Source organism: Equus przewalskii, chromosome X (assembly GCF_037783145.1).
Source record: "Equus przewalskii isolate Varuska chromosome X, EquPr2, whole genome shotgun sequence".
Classification (NCBI taxonomy): Eukaryota; Metazoa; Chordata; class Mammalia; order Perissodactyla; family Equidae; genus Equus; species Equus przewalskii.
Window position 1 is genome coordinate 55,163,075 of NC_091863.1, and position 17,559 is coordinate 55,180,633.

A 17,559-nucleotide genomic window follows, 5' to 3' on the forward strand; every position below is an offset into this window, starting at 1 on the left:
GTCTATATTATATTCCTAGTGCTTATGATAGTAGACACTCAGTAAATGTCTGTTGAATGAACTAATGGCCAAAGATAAAGGTGCAATACCAGGAAAGAGGGGAGAGTGGTGCTGTGGAAGCCACAGGATTAGAGAATTTCAAGGAAGAAAAAGTGAATGTCTGTTGCAAATATAAAATAGGGCTTCTAAGGGGCCGGCCTGGTGGCGCAGTGGTTAAGTTCAGGCACGTTCTGCTTCGGCGGCCTGGGGTTCACTGGTTCGGATCCTGGGTGCAGACCTACGCACTACTTGTCAAGCCACGCTCTGGCAGGTGTCCCACATATAAAGTAGAGGAAGATGGGCACGGATGTTAGCTCAGGGCCAGTCTTCCTCAGCAAAAAGAAGAGGATTGGTGGCAGATGTTAGCTCGGCTAATCTCCTTCAAAAAAACAAACGAAACAGGGCTTCTAATATCAAGTCTGAAAGCTGCTCACTGGATTTGGCAGTTAGCGTATCACTGTTGACTTGATGAGAACATTTTCAGTGAAGTTCTTTAACACTGCCTCACTCTCAGAGACAGCTGATACTTTCTCTACAGTCCCCTGGTACTTTGTGCATTATTGAAGTTATGAGTTTGTGTGTCTGTGACCATGAAGGGCATCAAGGACAAGGACCTGTCTCTTGTTTTCTTTTTTGTTTGTTTGTTCTGCTTTGTTTTTTATTTTTTATCTTTGTATTACCAGAGCCTGGCACTGTACCTGGCTTATAGTAAGTGCTTAAAAATGAAGAGTCAAGCCCAATTATAAATTTTATTCTATGAAAAAGGTGTTTTGAAGTGTCTATATTGTTATTTTTCTAATTGTTGTACAGATATGAGATGAGTGTATTTAGCCAAGGCTATGTATATATATTTTTTTAAGTTGCTAAATGGAATGTTTTCATTTGGGAAAAAAAGAAGCATTTTCAGGTTCTTTGGGGCTTTGCATCAGGTGAGTCCTGAATGTAAATCCTCCCCTTGCCCAGTGAGATTTGTTACCCCATTTCCCTCTGGATAGTTTCTGTCTGCTTGAGTTTCTAGTCCAGATTCTGAATGAGGTTCTGTTACTCTGGTTTGAGAGATCAAACCTCTTATCTTGGAAACTCAGCATCTTAATTTGCATTTGATCTGCATTCTACATAATGTAAAGAACCTAGCTACAGTCTGAAAGATTAGATTCACTTCTCTTTTTACCCTTTCTGGACGAGTTTGAGATAAATATCTAAAAATTGGGAAAGCCCAAGCTCATCTCTTTGGGATCTGTGGATTATGCATAGTTGAATCTAATAATTCTAATTTCTTTAGGAATTAGCTGTGCAGATTTTTTCCTTTCTTTTTTTTCTCTTTTTAAATCTGGCACTGATTTTTTAAAAAAACTTTCTACTGCTACTGAGATTCTATTTTATTTTTTAATTTTAATGGTTCACATTAACACATGCACATCCCCCTACACAGTTCGCTGTCAAGATAATAATTTATGCTTGTTTTGGCGGAGCACTCATTTTTTTAGGAGGAAGGTTATTTTTAGTATTTGTGGAAAGGTTCTCAAAGGAAATGTGATCTTAGAATAAGTGATCACAAACCTCCTCCTCTCCTTGGTTGTTTAAGGACTGCTCACCAACGTGAGTGATATTTTCCTCTGAAACTTTTTAGATAGCAGTAATACTTATTTTCCCTAAATTAACTTAGAAATGACAAAAAGAAGTTTCCTAATTTGGGTGGAATATCAACTTTCCAAAGCTGTCATTGAAATTACCACTATTTAAGGACATCTGGATTTGAATTAGATGTGATATTCTGTAGTCTGCTGCCAGTCCTTTTTTAGAATGAGGCAAAGTATAAATAAATATATTTCTTTGACAAGATATTTGCAGTTGCTTTGCCATGATTTTATGAGGAGAGAGAGAAAAAGCAAAATATATTCAGAAAAACATTCTTTTTTGTAAGTGGGTAGCTTATTCTCCCATAGGGCCCAGTGATAATTCACAGATGGCTTTATCTTTCATATTCATTAATGTGTCATTCTGGAAATTACTTTATAAATTAATTCTGACTTTCTGTATAGTAATCCTTTAGGGACTGGGAAATTGGACTTCAGTTTCTCCTTACTCTTTTTTCCCACACAATAGCCCCAGCACCTTAATTATTCCCACAGAGGCCCTGTCATCTTTGTATGTCTCTTCACCGGACTCCTCTTTGCTTCCTAAGCTGTGAAACCTGAAGCTGATCTTCTTAACTTCTAGTAAGCTCCTGATTGCTGCAAAATATAGAGCAATATTTTTAGCTTTATGGAGGTGGTTATGGACCCTTTTGAGAGTCTGATGAAAAACCACGGATCTTTTACCCCCCAAAAATGTATATTACATGCAGAGTTTTGTTTGAAGTTTCAGGAGGTTCGTGGATCTCTCATTACCACTCCATTCAAGAATCCCTGGGATAGGTAGGGATAAGAAAACATCTGGGTATTTTGTTCCTTTTTTGGTGGTGTTAACAGTGGTTTTACAGCTCCACCACCATCTTGCATCAAAAATACTTTAATACTACTTTGCATATAGTAGAGTAATAAATAGCTGAAACCCTTGTAACTCTTGAGAGCATGGACTGTCAAACCTGAAAAGAGACACAAAGAGACACAGCTAGGAATCAAAATACATAGACAAGTGTGTCAGCTATGTAAATAATTGTATTTTTTTATGTTCTGGGGGTATTATTAGTGGGAAGTATAATTATCTCCTTAGTTGTGTGTTGCAAAGAAAATGGGAAGGGAAGAGGTCCCATCTTCAAAATAGTTTAAGGTAAGAGAGAAACTCCGCAAATGTATAAAACTCATTTTTCCCTGTATTATAAATGAGAGCATTGAGATGTTGAAGGGTTGGTTTGTGTTTAGGTTTCAAAACCGAAGTAAAGTAAGGGCTGAATTTTTAATCTGTAGGCTGGAATTGTAACCGTGAGGCAGGTCCCTGTAGCTAGAAGAGCCAGTATACTGTGAGACACTAATGTCATACCAGCTCGGAGAAGGAAGCCTATAACCTGTATGCAGCCTGTTTTCTCCAGCTTCATGCAGTCTGTCTCCATCAGTATTTTGAGGACCAACCTACTGGTGGCCCTAGGAGATCAGAACTCTAGAAACTTGAGCTGCAGTCTTCTTATTACTCAAGCTATCCTTGATTGTGAGCCAGCTCTAGCTGTCTTTGTATGTGTCCTGAATATCTTGATGGTTGACTTAGTTTTCTTTCTGGCTTATTTGTGTTTGGCACAGTCAGTTTGTGAGAGGACACAGCTTTATTTTATATCTTTTAAAAAAAATAGATGGCCTATACTTGTGAGAGGTTTTAACTGGAAGAGATTTCTTTGTTCATGTAACAGCTTGTGTTATTACAAGCTAGGAGAGTAGGTATGGCATAAAAGCTTCACGTGCACATTTGGTGTATTTTTATCCTTTACATCCTGATAAACAGTAGCTTTAATTGAGGGATCACCTCCTCTGTGAAGCCTTTCCTTATTCCTCTTTTCCTCTTACCTCCCAGAATTGGCCACTTGCCCCTCTGTGCCTCTGCTTCACCCTGTCTGTATTTTTTTCATTGCATTGTATTACCCTATTTGTTTATAGTCTATCTCACTGTACTAGACTATAAGCTTCTTGAGGATATGGTGTATATCTTACTCATTTCAGCATATAATGCCTAGCACATAGAAGGTACTCAAGAATGTTTTATGAATGAATGGTTGAATGAACAGCATATTAAAGAATATCATAAAGCACTTAAGGCAAGGATTAAAAACTCAGATGCCTTCAAAGTACAGGCATAAATGAGTTAAGCAAATCTGCCAGGGACTATGGTAACCTGGAGAACACATGCCTTATCTAAAAGGGACCCCTGCTACTCAGCTCCAGCTATTGGTACCTTCGGGGAATGCTGACCCTGTGTTGCCACATCTTTTAATTTTTTAAGAGAAGCCAGACATTTGGGGTTCTATATAAAATACCTCGGTTGTTAAATGTCAACTAATTAATATATTTTTTAAACTTTTTATTGAGGTATAATTCACATACAAAAAAGTGTATATATTATGGGTGTACAGCTCATCCATTCTTGTAAACTGAACTGATTTTTATGTGGGCCAAACAAAACTGGATTGACCTGCAAGTCACCAGTTTGCAGCTGGTGACAAAGGCCATATAGGGAACTGTATGGTTAAGAATCATCTAGTAGTAAAAGTATCTTAAAGAGACACATCAGCCAAATGCAATATGTGGACTTTATTTGGATTATGATTCAAATAAATCAAATGTAAGAGAACATGTATGAAACAGTTGGGGAAATTTGAATGTTGACTGGCTATTTAATAATATTAAAGGATTATTGCTAATTATTTTAGATGTAATATAGTTGGTTGGTTTGGTTGTTTTTTTTATAGACTTTATTTTTTAGAGCAGTTTAGAGCAAAATTGAGTGGAAGTTACAGAGAGTTTCCATATACCATGTGCCCGTATGCATGCATAGCCTCCCCCATTATCAATATCCCTCACCAGAGTGGTAAATTTGTTAGAATTGATGAACCTGAATTGACACATCATTATTACCCAAAGCACATAGTTTACCGCAGGGTAACAACTCTTGGTGTTGTGTTGTACATTCTATGAGTTTAGACAAATGTATAATGACATGTATCCATCATTATAGTATCATACATAGTTATTTTTTAAAAGAGTCTTTAAAGATACATACTGGACAATTTATGGATGAAATGAAATGAAGCTGGAGTTTGCTTCAAAATAATTACGGAGGAGTGTAAAAGTTGAGGTTTAAATGAAACAAGATTGACCGTGTGTTGGTAATCGTTGAAGCTGGGTAATGGATATATGGGAGTTCATTATATTAATATGTGTCTATTTTTGTATATGTTTGAAAATTTTCACCTCTAAAAGTAGAGCAAGAGTCCAAGTTAAAGCTGAAGCATGATTTTGTGGGTCTAGGAAAATGCAACACCCCTGCTGGTGACAGAATGTAAATTTCTGGAACTGACGTTTGCAAAGGTAATGGTATTTTCTTTTTTCATTTATAGGGCCTGAGAGTCAGTATACTAAGACTGCCCAGGAGATTGTGAATGTCTGTTACCAGACGTTGACTGAGGTAGGTGGTAAAGAGGAGGTCCCCTTGGGATCTAGCTTTCTGAAATCCCTTTGTTTTGGGTGAGAAGGCCTTCCCTGCCTCTCCTGTTTTAAAATGTACCATCTCACCCTCCACCCTCAGCCCGCATCCCTTATTTCCTTTCCTGCTTTATTTCCTACCTAGCACTAAATGTTTCTAACAAACTATTAATTATTTATTTCAATTATTATATGTGTCCTGCCACTAGAATAGAAGCTTCGTGAAGACAGGCATTTTTATCGTTGTTTACTTTTGTATCCCCAGTGCTTAAAACACATGTTGAATGACTTCACTAATTTTCTTTATTTCTCAGTATGATGAGCATTTGACTCAACTTGAGAAGGATATTTGTACAGCTAAGGAAGCAGCTTTGGAGGAAGCAGAATTAGAAAGCTTGGACCCAATGACCCCAGGGCCTTACACACCTCAGGTAAGTCTGAGGACTAGGAACCTCTTTTTACAGTTTTCTTATTGGTTTGGGAAATTGGGAGCATGTTAACAGATGTATTTACTGAGATACCCTTCTTCTCTGTCCTTCCTCTTTATATGCTTTTCGTGTGCTTTCTTGTCTTCTCAAAGGCTAAGGTGAGTGAGGGCCATGGGTCTTGGTGGCCTTGTTGAATCCAGAAGAGGCAGGTGTGGGATGAATGAGTGGGGTGGGGTGTTAGTTGTTTAGGCAGTATTTAGGAATACCAGGTTTTTGACTGATAGGGCCAGAGGCATCCTCTTGAGGCCTTGGAGCTCCCTTACCCATGAATTGGGGCTCTAGGAATCCCTGGAGTATAGACTTCTCCATTATAGACATGGGCCACATTGTTCCTGTGCCCTGTAGATGGCCTGACTCCTCGTCTCAGAGGTATCTCAGTGTAGCTCAGGTGTCACCCATTTTCCTCGATTGATTCCCCCTCCTCGTAAATGAAGACAGGTAATATTTATAATGTTCTTAAATTCACATGTCAAAAGACTAGAGAGCAGGATTAATAAGAAATTTTTAGTCTTTCTGACCCTCGAATATACTAAGAGGATATTTCATCTATGCTAAACTCTTAGAGGGCTGGCATATTTGAAGAATAGGACTTACCAGTCTGTGTTGGAGGCACAATGGTAAAGTGGAAAGTACGTGACGTTGGCATAAAACAGGCAATAGGCCCGGGTTTGAATCTTAGCTCTGCCTCTCTTGCTTTGTGAACTTGGGAAGTAACTTAACCTCTCTAACTCAGTTTCTTTTTCTCTAAAATGAACTTGTCAAGATTGTTGTAAACATTAAATGAGTTCATTTGCCTGGCACATAGTAGACATTTAGTAAGTGTTTGTTTCCTTATTTGTATGAAAGTTGTCTACAAAGTCCTCAGGGGCCCTTTCAAATTTAACCAAATATTTTGGTGTAAAATTCTCCCAATTCCAACTGGAAAACGTTTTCATTCTACTCAGGTGTCACTCTGAACTAAATGCAGCCTCTGTGATCTCTGTTGGCCTGTTGCCGTCTGTCTTGTTCATGCCCTCTCCCTATCTATCTTTTACTCTCTTTCACCCCAGAACCTAGGTTACTGAGGGGCCAAGTATAAAGAACCCTAAGATACTTCTTCCAGGCCCAGAACAAGGAAAGGCTCTTGGAGTATGTGGGCAGATTGGGTCAAGGGGGCTTGGGTGAATGATGTTGCCCAGGAAGGCCCTATTTGCTAATAGGCCCACAGCTTCCACAAGGCCCTTTCTGGTAAGTTAAAACCTAGGTTTTAGCCATCCTACACCAGGAGAATCTAGCCACTGAGTGGCACGTGGTTTGCTCTAGTCTATGACAGCCTAAGCGTGGTGCAATGGTGAGTCAAAGCCTTAGACCCAAAAGTCATCTTCCTTTCTTCCCTACCCCTCCGACACCATCTCAAAGGGCTGAGGAAAACCTGGCAACTGTGCTCCCTCTTGAGCAGTAGCTGTTTGGTGCAGTTAGAGGGTTTCCTAGACATTTCCAGAAGAGCAAGATGTAGAGTAGTGCCTCTTCGTTATTCCACTTCACCCTCTCATTGTTGTCTTCCCTCACATATACGCATTTTAAAATAGTAAGCCCAATTCATTACCTCTTAACTTGCGGAAGATGCACATGAGTGATTGTCCTTACTCATTACTACTCTTAAGCTCATTGTTATTAAAGAGTGTTTGCGTAAGTTTAACTTGTCATAATATGGTTCTGGTTGTATAGAAACACAGCAGTAATCACACTTTACTTCCAACTCTAAATGGTGCTGCAGTAGTCCCCGCTTATCTGCAGGGGATACGTTCCAAGACCCCTGGTGGGTGCCTGGAACTGCAGATAGTACTGAACCCTATATATACTATGCTTTTTCCTATACTAAGCTTTTATCACACAGAGTGGCCATAACTTTTGCAGTTTGAGGTGCAACAGCAAAATTAGCACAAATTTCTTTTTCATCGTCCCAATTTCACAGATAGAAGATTTCTTCTTACTGTAGATCTCTTAGCAACCTCAGCCTACGATTTTTTTCTTTCCTTATTAAGTCGAGAACTTTCACATTTTCACTTAAAGGAGGCACCATAAGGCTTCTCTTTGGCATATCTGAATTGCCAGCATCACTACTCTTGCACTTTGGGGCCACTGTTAAGTAAAATAAGGGTTACTTGAACACAAACTCTGTGATACCGTGACAGTTGATCTGATAACCAAGATGGCTACTAAGTGACTAATGAGCGGATAGTGTACACACTGTGGATCCGCTGGACAAAGGGATGATCCATGTCCCAGGTGGGAGGGAGCGGGACAGCAGGAGATTTCATCACGCTACTCAGAATGGCATACAATTTAAAACTTATGAATTGTTTATTTCTGGAGTTTTCCTTTTAGTATTTTCAGACTACGATTGACCATGAGTAACTGAAACTGCAGAAAACGAAACTGCGGATAAGTGGGGACTACTGTCCTCAATGTATTTTCACTTAACAATTTCCACCTAGCTTATATTGCATCATACATTCAGCTTATCACTTTAGCCAAAACTGCTCACTTTCCAGTTTCCCACATGGCCTTTTATTCCCTGATTTTCACTTCTCTAGTTTCAAAACTAGTTTATCTGCTCAGTAAAGCTTTGATTTGTTTTGCCTCTCTTTCTCCAAAACCCTCTTCTTAATTAGCCTTGCTTGTTTGTTTTAAAAAAAAATAAAAAGTAACACGTGGATTTTTTGTTGGTGAAAGTAACATGTTCATTGTGAAAAATTGGAAAATATAAAGAAGAAATAAGTTACTTAAAATCAAGTCCACCACTCAGAAAGAACCAACCGCTGTGAACATTTTGGTGTTTCTTTCAAATCTGTGAGATTTGTGTGTGTGTATGCGTGCATTTATAGATGCACTTTTAAAGTGAAATTGGTCAGTATGATTTTGTCTTGTTTTCACTTCACATTATGAACATTTCATTTCATTAAAGAGTCTGAAAAACATGATTTTTTAATAGTTACATCATAATTCTGCCCTTAGCCGGCTTTTTAGAGAACTCTTTCCTCCTTCTCCAGCATGTTCTTTATTAGTCCCTCCTGCCCTCCTGTCACTGAACAGTCCATTTGCTAAATCCTTACTCTCTTTAGGAGAGGGAAGAGGGAAGGGATCTATAATTTATTGACTACCAGGCATTGAGTAAGGAGCTTACACATATCTCTTAATTCTCCCAACAACCTTGTGAGGTGGACATTATCATCCATGTTTTACAGTTGAGGAAACCAAGGCTTAGAGAGACTAAGTAATTTGTTAAAGTTACTCAACTAGCAAGTGGTGGAGCTAGGACTCAAACCCAGGGCAGTTTACTCCAAAGCCCATGGTTTTTCACCACACCATTTTGCCTCATAGCATCCTCTGATGAGTTCATAAGCTGTTAAGCCATTCCATGCTCTTGTTGGAATTGAAATTCTTTTATTCCATTTCCTATTAGATGTCTCTAAACCAAATAATCAAAATAGCACTGCTGTGAAGCCCTGGGCCTAAACACAATAAGACAAGGCTTAGAAGAGTTAGGTTATTGACCAGAAAAGCTGTTAGGACGTAGAGTTGTCCCATAGCTTTGATACTTTTCTGCTTCAGGCTTCTGATCATATGCATCAGATGCCTCTCTGCTAGAATAAACAACATTTATAAGATACTGAAAAACCTGTCCGTAAAGCTGTGTCAAACTGTGTTTTCTCTTTAAATGGATTGCTCTGCATGACCTTTTTCTGCAGTGAATGCGCTAAAAGGGAGTTCTCTGTATTTCTTACTCCCTTTCCTAAATAGAAGCTAAGTTATGTGATTTGTGCCACAGCCTCCTGATTTGTATGATACCAACACATCCCTCAGTATGTCTCGAGATGCCTCTGTATTTCAAGATGAGAGCAATATGTCTGTCCTGGATATTCCCACTGCCACTCCAGAAAAGCAGGTGGCACAGGTAGGAGGGTTTGTTTTCTCTTTGTGAGATTGGTGGCATGCTTTGAGGTGGGAAGTGGGGAAGTGGTGGTGTGATATAGGACATGTGTCAAGGATAATTGGACCCCGTGGCCCTGGGAATGAAGGCTTAGAAATATGATTTCAAGGTGGGATGGTGACAGGTCACATGACTGGCATTGTCTTGTGTCTGTCCCCATGGGCAGAGTCAGGCTCAGCAGAACTTCAGGGAAGGCACAGTGTGCAAAGTGTATGAGGCCATCAGAGCAACCTGACAGGTGACTAGAAAGACCAACTGCATTCAGAGACAGAGTTCAAAAAAATTGCCCTGCTGCTTTGCTGTATGTATGTTAGACTCTAAATTAAAATTATTTATAAAATAAAAGTTTTTAATTAGCCTTTTTTAGAGGTATCAGAAGGTACTCCTGATTTGAAGCCAGAAATCCTATCAGCTGACCTCAGTCGGGGTTCCACTGGAAAGTGCAAAACTCAGGAGGGTTTTTCTATCCTAAAGAGTCGAACACAAGCTAAGGAAAGCTTGGGTTAGAAAGGAAGAGTCTCCTTGTGATGCTACAGGAAGAGTAGACCAAGGACCTTCCTGTTCTTTGTTTTTTCCCCTACCCATGATTTCCAAAGAATGAATGGGGAAAAATGCACATGCTTTGAGCTGTGTAAACAGCGCCCACCAGCTGTGGAGTTGGCTGGGCTATCAGGGAGGAGCATCCGTCCTGGGTAAGAGCCTTTGGTTAACTCCTCCTACAGGCACGTCCCTCAATGATGTGCTATTTGTGTTCCTTACTCAGATGCGGCAGGGCCGAGGTAGGCTGGGCGAGGAAGACTCTGATGTAGATATTGAAGGGTATGATGATGAGGAGGAGGATGGGAAACCTAAGACTCCAGCCCCAGTGAGTATGCTTACAGAAAGCTTATGGTTACATTATACCCTTATGTGATAGGAGCCCGAGCAGTACAGGGCAGACCAAATCCCAAGGCAATATCAGAGGGCCTCCATAGTGAGGCCCAATCTGACTTTAATCATTAAACCAGCAAAATGACTCTATCTACCAAAATTACTTAACTTCTTGTGAGGCAGCAAGTGGGGGGCTAGTGGTGGCTTCTGATCTCTTACTTGATCTACTGATGGGATTTTGACCCCAACTGGTCTTATTTAGGAAGGTGAAGATGCAGATGGTGATCTTGCAGACGAAGAGGAAGGAACTGTGCAACAGCCTCAAGCAAGTGTCCTGTATGAGGATTTGCTTATGTCTGAAGGAGAAGATGATGAGGAAGATGCTGGGAGTGATGAAGAAGGAGATAATCCTTTCTCTGGTAAGCCTTGCTTCTTTGCTTCTGTTCCTATGTAACTCACCATAGCACCCTCAGGACTAGATAGGAAGCTCTTGGCTGTGTATGCTGTTACCAGAAGCTCCTGTTTTATTGGAGTCCCATTAACCAACCTCAGAGTACTGAGCACTCACTCATAGGATGATCAAATTCAGTAGCCTTAGAGGAAGTGAAGAAATAGAACACAGGAGGTGCAAAAGATAACAGTGGAAAAGGTAATGCCCAGGTAGCAGCTGTGATTTGAATACTTGAGAAAGATGAGAAAGAAGTATTATATGTGGCAATAGGAAAGGAAAATTAACAAAAAAGATCCTCCTTTGGGATGTTCTGTAGATTGATGGCAGTGACAGGGAAAAAGTACAGGAGGAGATGATAGGAAAAAAAGCAAATAGATTGGACTGAGATGGAAAAAGGAAGTAGTTATTGTATTCAGTTTCCATACTACAGCTCTCACCAGTGTTGACCCAAGGCACCCCTCTGAGGTGAGGAGTCCAGGCAAGGTGCCTGTGTAGATGTGTGAGAGTAACTAGCTTTGGAAGACCCAGCCGAAGATGTTAACTCTGTCAAGCTTATCACAGGATTTGTCTCTTTTCACAGCTATCCAGCTGAGTGAAAGCGGAAGTGACTCTGATGTGGGATCTGGTGGGATAAGACCCAAACAGCCCCGCATGCTTCAGGAGAACACAAGGATGGGCATGGAAAATGAAGAAAGCATGATGTCCTATGAGGGAGACGGTGGGGAGGCTTCTCATGGTTTGGAGGATAGCAACATCAGGTAATCGGCAGCAACATGCTACAGGGCTGTGGCATCAGTGCCCAGCTATGATGTCAGAGGGCCCAGCATCAGATTACTTTCATCCATCAAACATTTCCTGAGCACCTACTAGGGCCAGGCACTGTGCTAGGCCCTTGGGGGTACAGAGGAGCAAGACATATCCTGCCTTTGAGGAGCTCACAGTCTAGTGGAAGAGACTGATACAAATAAAGTCATTACAAATACAGTGTGATAAGTGCTATAGCATAAGTTAAGTACAAAGTGCCAAGTCACCACTGAGGAGGGAGTGTCTCTCACTCTGCTTGGAGTAATCAGGGAAAGTTTCACAGACAAGGGAACATTTGAACTGGGCCTTACAGGATGAATAGGAGTCTACTAAGTGTATAAGTGGCAGCAGGTGAGGAGATCCTTAGAGATGGAATAATATGTTCAAAGGCACACAAATATAACAAAGTATGTTCCAGAGCAAAGGGGGCTTGTTGGGAGTTGTGGCTCCAGAAGTAGCAAGGGATTATATTGTATAGGACCTTAAATGGCATGTGAAAACATTTGGATTTCGGGTAATGGGAATCATCACTTTTAAGGAAAAGGAAGTAACATCAGATTTGCATGTTAAATAATTCTAGGGCAATGATAAGGGTCTCAACTGAGACCTGTTAGGACTGGGGGAAAAGGAAGGGACATACTCAAGAGCTATTTAGACAGTAGATCAATTGGATTTAGGGGGTAAGGAGATCAGATACATAATGAGTGGGAACACCAGGATAGAAAAGAAGAAGAACAGGTGTTAGATGGAATAGGAAAGGAGGAAAAAAAAACGAATTTGTCTTTGGACATGTTGGATTTAAGGTACATATGTTACATCTAGCCAAAGGTATCCAGTAAGCAGTTAGACTCTTTATTTATTCATTCAGCAAATATTTATCACAAGTACAAAAGCAACTAAGGTATGGTCCCTTCCTTCAAGGAGTTCAGTCTAGTGGAAACCTAAAACAGGTATACAGATGATCATGAAAAGTGCTGTGATGGGCAGGCACTAGATTTTTCTGGGAGTTGGGTAGGAGTGGGGTAGGGGAGCTGGTTAGAGAAGGAAACTGAGCTGAGTCATAATAGGAATTAGCTAGATGAAGAAGAAGGCAAAGGCACTCGAGAGAGCAGGAACAATGTGTATGAAATCACAGAGGCATGAAACGCTTCTCGAGAATGCAAGTTCAGTGTGGCTGGAGCTTTTGATCCGTGATCCATGTGATAGAGACAATTTAAAGAGGTAGGTAAGGACCAAATCATGAAGGGCCTGAAAGTTTGGGCAGACATTGAATGAGAGTAGTGTGATCAGATTGACAGTTTGGAAAGGTTGTCCTGTGCCCCAAAAGAAAAATGGGCAAAAGACATGAGTTAACAATTCACAAAAGAAATGCAAATGGCCAATAAATATATGGAAAAATAACTTCCCTAAGAATCAAACAAATGCCATTTTTTACCTATAAGATCAACACAGATGAAAATGAGTGATAATGCCCAGTGTTCGAAAAGGTGATTCTCAAACAACTGGTGGTAATGTAAATTGATAAAATGGGGTGGGTGAGAGAGGTATAGCAACTTATTATCATAAATCGAAAACTTAAAAATGTGCATTCCCCTTGGCCCCAAAATTCCATGTCTAGGAAATTATTCTATGGGAAAAATAAAACACCTTCATCAAGATGTTTGTACAAGGATGTTTATCACAGCATTGTTTCTAATAGTGGGAAAATCGGAGATAGTTTAAATGTCCTAGTGAGAGACTGTTAAATAAATCATGTTACAGCCGTACAATGGAATACCATGCAGCTATTAAAATGATGCTATAGATGTATGTTTATTGACATGGAAAGTTGTTATAATCATTAGTGAAAAAAGCAGATTCCTGAAAGAGTATGTAGAGTATTCCAATTTTGTAAATAAAAAATGTTTAAGCATCTAAGTGAAGTGCATAGAAAAAAATTTGGAAGGTCATATATCAAGATTATCTCTGGGTGGTGGAGTTATTGGTGATTTTTTTCTTTTTTTCTGATGTATACTTTTTTTTTTACCAGTGAACGTGCATTACTTGTGTGATTTTTTTTAAAGTAAAATTAAGAATAAACAAACAAACAAAAAATAAAGAGCACTCTGGCAGAAGTGTGAAGAATTAATTGGAGGAGAGCAAGACTGGAGGCATGAAGACTGATTTCGGTGGTGCAGGCCTGAGATAACAAAGGACTGAGCCAAGGCAGGCAGAGTAGGGATGGAAAGGAAGGGAGAGAGACAAGATATATTGAAGAGGATCTTCAGGACTGTTGACTAATTGGCTGTGTAGACGAGTGATGCTGTAAGTGGTAGCTGAAACCATGAGGCTGTCAGAGCATTTATGGTCTGTGTGTTGTTCAGGTATAGGAGAGTTTCTTTTCATTCAGGTTCTTGTGTATATGAAGTTGGCAAGTTGACGTTTTCGAACAGGATCATTTTTCTCTCAGGGATGTGTAGAACAGTCCAGAACCAGTCATTAGTGTCCAGGGGAGGTGAGATGGGCTGATCCCTTGGTGGTACCGAGAACGGGACTGGTCAGCTAGAGGATGGTGCCCGAGCTTGAGAGATGACATATTTCTCTTCTCAGTTATGGGAGCTATGAGGAGCCTGATCCCAAGTCGAACACCCAAGACACAAGCTTCAGCAGCATCGGTGGGTATGAGGTATCAGAGGAGGAAGAAGATGAGGAGGAGGAAGAGCAGCGCTCTGGGCCGAGCGTACTAAGCCAGGTCCACCTGTCAGAGGACGAGGAGGACAGTGAGGATTTCCACTCGATTGGTGGGGACAGTGACTTGGACTCTGATGAATGAGGCTTCCTTTGGGCCTGCTTGGTCAGCCTTCCCTGTTCTCCAGCCTAGGTGGTTCACCTTTCCCCAATTTGTTTATATTTGTACAGTGTCTGATCTTTAAGTCACCAGATTAATTAACACCTTAGCCTTTAAAAAATAGCAAGTAAATGACAAATCGCCTCTCCTGATCTTCCTGGGGCAGTGTCACCCTTTGATTTAAAACCAAGCAACCCCCTTCCCCCTACCACTAACAAAAAGAGCAGTCTCCTCCTTCTCCAGTACCTTCCTTTAACTCTATTTATTGCTCTTAGTATCATTTTTCCCTGGGGCAGGAGGAGAAATTATGAAAGGACTAATAACTTTATGTCCTCTTGATGTATTAGAAATTTTCCAAGCATGGTATCATCTCAGTTTTCTAATTTGCAGGCTGGAACAGGTGACAGCCCCCATGCTGGGACAGAGAATTGAGTTCTGGTGGACTCTGTGCCATGCTAAAAACAAACGTATTGGACAAACTGCCCGTTATTTATTATTTATTTAATTATACAATGCCTTGTTCCTAAATGGATTTGAGGCAAATGACTATAAATCTTTGAAACAGCCTATATATCAGAAATGATATGTTGCCATGTAAATGTGTTCTGTCCCTGCCCCCCAGGGGAAATGGTAGGAAAATGGTAAGTTCCTTAGGGCAAAGACTGTGTCTTCCGTTTCTTTTCATGCTTAGGATATGGTTCTGTGCGTAATAGGTACTCGAGAAATGTTCCTAGAATCATAAAATCCTCAACAGATTTGTTATTGAGCATCTGCTCCATGATAAGCACTCTATCAAATCCTTGGGATGCAAAGGTAAATGAGACACATTACTTTTACCCAAAGAGCTCACCATCAAGTTGGGGGAGGGGAAGTGGAATTCAAAACATGTTAATGAATTATTACAGTACTGTGAGATAAGTGCAATTAAGAAGCTAGAAATAAAGTATAGGGGGAAATAGAGGAGTGATCATGTCTGAAAAAGTCAGGAAAGTCTTCCTAGAGGTAATTTTTAAGCTGATTGTTGAAGAATTAGTAGGAGCTTGCCAGATGGAAAAGTCCAGGCAGAGTATAACATGAAGCGAAAGGCCAAAGTCTAGCAATGGCAGAGTGTGTTCCTAGTTTGTTTGTTTGTTTGTTTGTACCTGCCTTGTTCCAGAAAGGATTTAAGGTGGTTTATGTTCCAGTCCTTTAATGCTGGAATGACTAGAGATGAGACTGAAAGATGGGCAGGAGGCATATTATCAAGAGCTCTGAGTTTGATGCTAATGAATGTGTGTTTCGTATTACGGGAAATGAGGAGCTCTGGTGGGGTGGTAGAATCTGATTTGTGTTTTAGAAATTTTCTGTATATTGAGTGAAGAAAGAAATTGAAGAATCATATGTAACAGACAAGTGTGATCCCATTTTTGTAAAAGACGAAACTGTGTGTGTATATTTATACATGTTTATATATACTTGTATATGCAAAGGAGAAGGTGTAAGAGGATATACGCTAAACTGTTCCCAGTGACAACCTCCGGGGATTGGGATTGGAGGGGAGGGGGCTGTATGGCTATATGTATACTGGGTGGGTTATTGTGCTTTTATTTCTGTATTGTTTGAATTTTTTTACATGTATTATTTTTGTAATAAAAACTTTTTTAAAAATCCCAGCAGTAGTGTGGAGAATGGTTTGTTTGGAGGGGAGCAAATCTAGTTCAAGTAAGGGGGTAAAGGAGCCCAAACTAGGGCTATGGCATTAAGATGGGGAGGAAGGAGATGAATTTGAGTGATCTTTAGGGCGTAGAATCAACGGGACTTGATGACCAGTTGGCCTTTGGGGGTGGAGAAGGAGGAACAGAAAGTGGCTTCCAGAATTTTGTTTTGGGAGATTGAGTGTACATGGTACTCATTCATTCATTCAACATTTATCAAGCCACCTATTTTTATCAAGCAGTCTGTCTGCTAGATGCTGATACAGAAGTAAGATAAGAGTTTCTGATTGCAGGGAACTTAAGGTCGAGAATGGGAGATAGACATGTAAACAAATAAGTTCAATAAAAAATCATTGCAGTAAATATCTACAAGGTTCTGTGGTGAGAGGAGGGAATTACCAACTCTGCTTATGGAGTACGGATGGAAAGGCTTCACAGAGGAGACCTTTCAGATAGATCATGAAGAGTAGGGGGTAGTTTGCCAGACAGTCACGGGGAGGCAAGGGGAGGAGAGCATTCTAGGCAGAGGAAACAGAATGCTTAGAAACATGAAACTACTTGGTCTGTTCATGGAACAAGTAGTTCTGGATGGGCAGAATATAGAAAACTTAGGTATTATAGGGATTACAAGGCTCAGTATCAAATGCTCATTTTAGAGAGATGTCTGGCGAAATGTGAAAATGGATGGACTGGGGAGGGGGTGATGCCAGATGAGAGATGATGGAAACTTAAACTGACTGAGGCATTGGCAGTAGGGATGGAAGGAGAATTACATCTTGGTGACTGATTGGATAGTGGAAGGTGAGAAAAAGAGTGGAACCTAGGTTTCTGACTTAGGTGACTGGGTAAATGGAGATGCCATTCATTGAACAGGTTGACAGTGGAAGGTAGGAGAAATAGCTAAGTTCTGTTGGAAGCATGTTAAGTTTAAAATATGATAGGTAGAAAGCTGAGGATTTGTACAACCATGGGAGTAGGTGAGATCACCCAGGAAGCAGGGGTAGAGTCAGAAGAACATGGAGGACAGATTCCTGGTGAAGAACAATATTTAGGGGTGGTCAGAAATAGAAGGAAAACCTGAAGAGTGATATTTCTCAAACCAAGTAAGGAGTTTTAAGGGGGGGCCGGGGGAGAGACAACGTATATACCATATAGAGGTAACGTAAAATGAAGCCTGAGCAAGAGCCTTGGGTTTGGTAACTAGGAGGTCGCTGGTGACCTTAGCTGGCAAAAGCAGTTTTAGAGGAGTGAGATTGAAAGCTAACCATCAACAGGGTGAGGAAC

The 17,559-nt window shown here is 40.4% G+C and overlaps 1 protein-coding gene across 9 annotated transcripts in view; it reads left to right on the plus strand.

The window, feature by feature from the left end:
• TAF1 (TATA-box binding protein associated factor 1) overlaps nucleotides 1–16,233 on the plus strand; it is a 71,730-nt gene extending 55,497 nt beyond the window's left edge. For 5 of the 9 annotated variants that reach the window (XM_070604102.1, XM_070604103.1, XM_070604104.1 and 2 more), the window contains exons 33-39: nucleotides 5,084–5,151; nucleotides 5,483–5,599; nucleotides 9,468–9,593; nucleotides 10,393–10,494; nucleotides 10,762–10,918; nucleotides 11,531–11,708; nucleotides 14,344–16,233. In XM_070604102.1, the coding sequence (XP_070460203.1) occupies nucleotides 5,084–5,151; nucleotides 5,483–5,599; nucleotides 9,468–9,593; nucleotides 10,393–10,494; nucleotides 10,762–10,918; nucleotides 11,531–11,708; nucleotides 14,344–14,566 (971 nt within the window). In that variant the 3' untranslated portion in view covers nucleotides 14,567–16,233. The remainder of the gene's footprint in view (nucleotides 1–5,083; nucleotides 5,152–5,482; nucleotides 5,600–9,467; nucleotides 9,594–10,392; nucleotides 10,495–10,761; nucleotides 10,919–11,530; nucleotides 11,709–14,343) is intronic. The other 4 variants (XM_070604106.1, XM_070604107.1, XM_070604108.1 and 1 more) reach the window with 1 other exon arrangement.
• Nucleotides 16,234–17,559: the final 1,326 nt, after the last annotated feature.